General features: G+C 70.9%; 1 protein-coding gene across 1 annotated transcript; it reads right to left on the bottom strand.

The window, feature by feature from the left end:
* Positions 1 to 356: 356 nt before the first annotated feature.
* On the bottom strand, positions 357 to 1,212 carry TMEM88 (transmembrane protein 88). The gene is made up of 2 exons (XM_060627249.3): positions 920 to 1,212; positions 357 to 803 (listed from the first exon to the last, which is right to left on the bottom strand). Exons 1-2 carry the CDS (start codon positions 1,130 to 1,132, stop codon positions 534 to 536), a joined length of 483 nt encoding a protein of 160 aa, XP_060483232.2. The 5' UTR covers positions 1,133 to 1,212; the 3' UTR covers positions 357 to 533.
* Between the last annotated feature and the right edge of the window lie 144 nt (positions 1,213 to 1,356).

Genomic DNA, 1,356 nt, shown 5'->3' with positions numbered 1-1,356 from the left:
GAGGCTGAAGGATGCGCTGTTGAGCCCCCCCCCCCCTCCCCCTCCCCCCGCCCCATGTTTCCTGCTCCTGGGCATCGCGCGGGGGTGATAGAATCTGTGCCGTCTCACTGTTCCCAGGATCCCAAGCAACGCATTCAGTTCATCAATTCTTTATTGATGTGGGGTCACTCCTTACCCCTCGAACCTCGCCCCCCAGCCCGTAAATACTAGAGGAGCTGCACCGGGAAAGGAGGACGCGAGGTTCGTCCGAATGGTGGGAGGCGGGGAGGGCTGGGGGTGGAGTGGTGATGTGCACAGGGCCCAGCCCAGATGTCCAGGATTCAGATGTAGGTAGTAAGAAAGTGGGTTTTCCGGGGCGTGGCGGATTTCCGCCAGCTTTGGGTCCACAGATGCTCCGGTTCGCCCAAGGGGATGCTGGGACCCGGCTGGGGCAGGGGCGGGGACGGGGAAGGTCGGGAGACCCGCGGGCTTCAAGTCCTTGGGGCGACTGGAAGCGGGTGCGGTCGCGAAGGTACTTCCCGACTCGAGGGTCCTCAGACCCAGACCTTCCCTGATGTGGAGCCGGCCTGGGACCCTGGTGAGGCCCGGGTTGGCCGCGGCTGCGGGGCGCGCCGGCGCCGGTAAAGGGCTCGGCTGTAGGGCACGAGGCAGTCGGCCAGGCGGAGGCGCAGGCAAAGGCGGCGGTAGCTGGCCAGGGCGAGCACGAGCAGCGGCACGAGGAGCAGGAATCCGGTGACCAGCAGGGCCGTGAAGCCCGGGTCCCGCAGGTGCGCCGTGCAAGGCGGCGCCTGGGAGCGCAGGAACTGTGGGAGCAGAACCGGCGTCGGGCCCGAGCCGAGCGGCCCGGGCCCACGGACCCCACCGCCGCCTCCAGCACCGGGGTCCGCGGTCACCCGCGCACCTCGGGGCGCACGCTCACCTGGGAGTGGCAGAGGAAGCCGAAGCCCAGCATGGTGACAGCGGGCAGCAGGATGGTCCCCAGCACGAGCGCCAGCAGGAGGAGGTTGAAGGCCGCTACCAGCAGATTCTGGGCCGTGACCAGCACGGCGCAGGCCCAGCAGTCCAGGGGGTCCCGGGGCTCCGCGCCGCCGCCGCCCGGAGCCGCTCGCTGCGCCCCGGGGACATCCGCCATGGTCGGCCTGGCTCCCGCCCGCCTGGGCCGCGGCCCTTATAGCCCTCTTTCCTGCCCCTCCCCCGGCCCGGCCTCTCCCCACCCCCCCTTATCCTGGAATGCGGCTCCGGGATCGGGCACCCCCCCCCCCCCCCCCCCAGACCGAGGAGCGGACCGGCGCGCTGGACATTCCACAGGCGCCTCGGGGAGGGGCTCGCCCCGCCGGGGTCTGCGCGGGAGGCCCC

This window comes from Panthera onca, chromosome E1 (genome assembly GCF_046562875.1).
Source record: "Panthera onca isolate mPanOnc1 chromosome E1, mPanOnc1 haplotype 2, whole genome shotgun sequence".
NCBI classification, from domain to species: domain Eukaryota; kingdom Metazoa; phylum Chordata; class Mammalia; order Carnivora; family Felidae; genus Panthera; species Panthera onca.
This window is presented reverse-complemented; position numbering and strand designations above follow the sequence as displayed.

What these genes read in the sequence shown, in the direction of transcription:
- TMEM88 (XM_060627249.3), bottom strand. Translation starts at nt 1,132, where the DNA reads ATGGCGGATGTCCCCGGGGCGCAGCGAGCGGCTCCGGGCGGCGGCGGC. An exon ending in GCTTCCTCTGCCACTCCCAG is followed by an intron (nt 804 to 919) that starts GTGAGCGTGCGC and finishes CTGCTCCCACAG; the next exon opens with TTCCTGCGCTCCCAGGCGCC.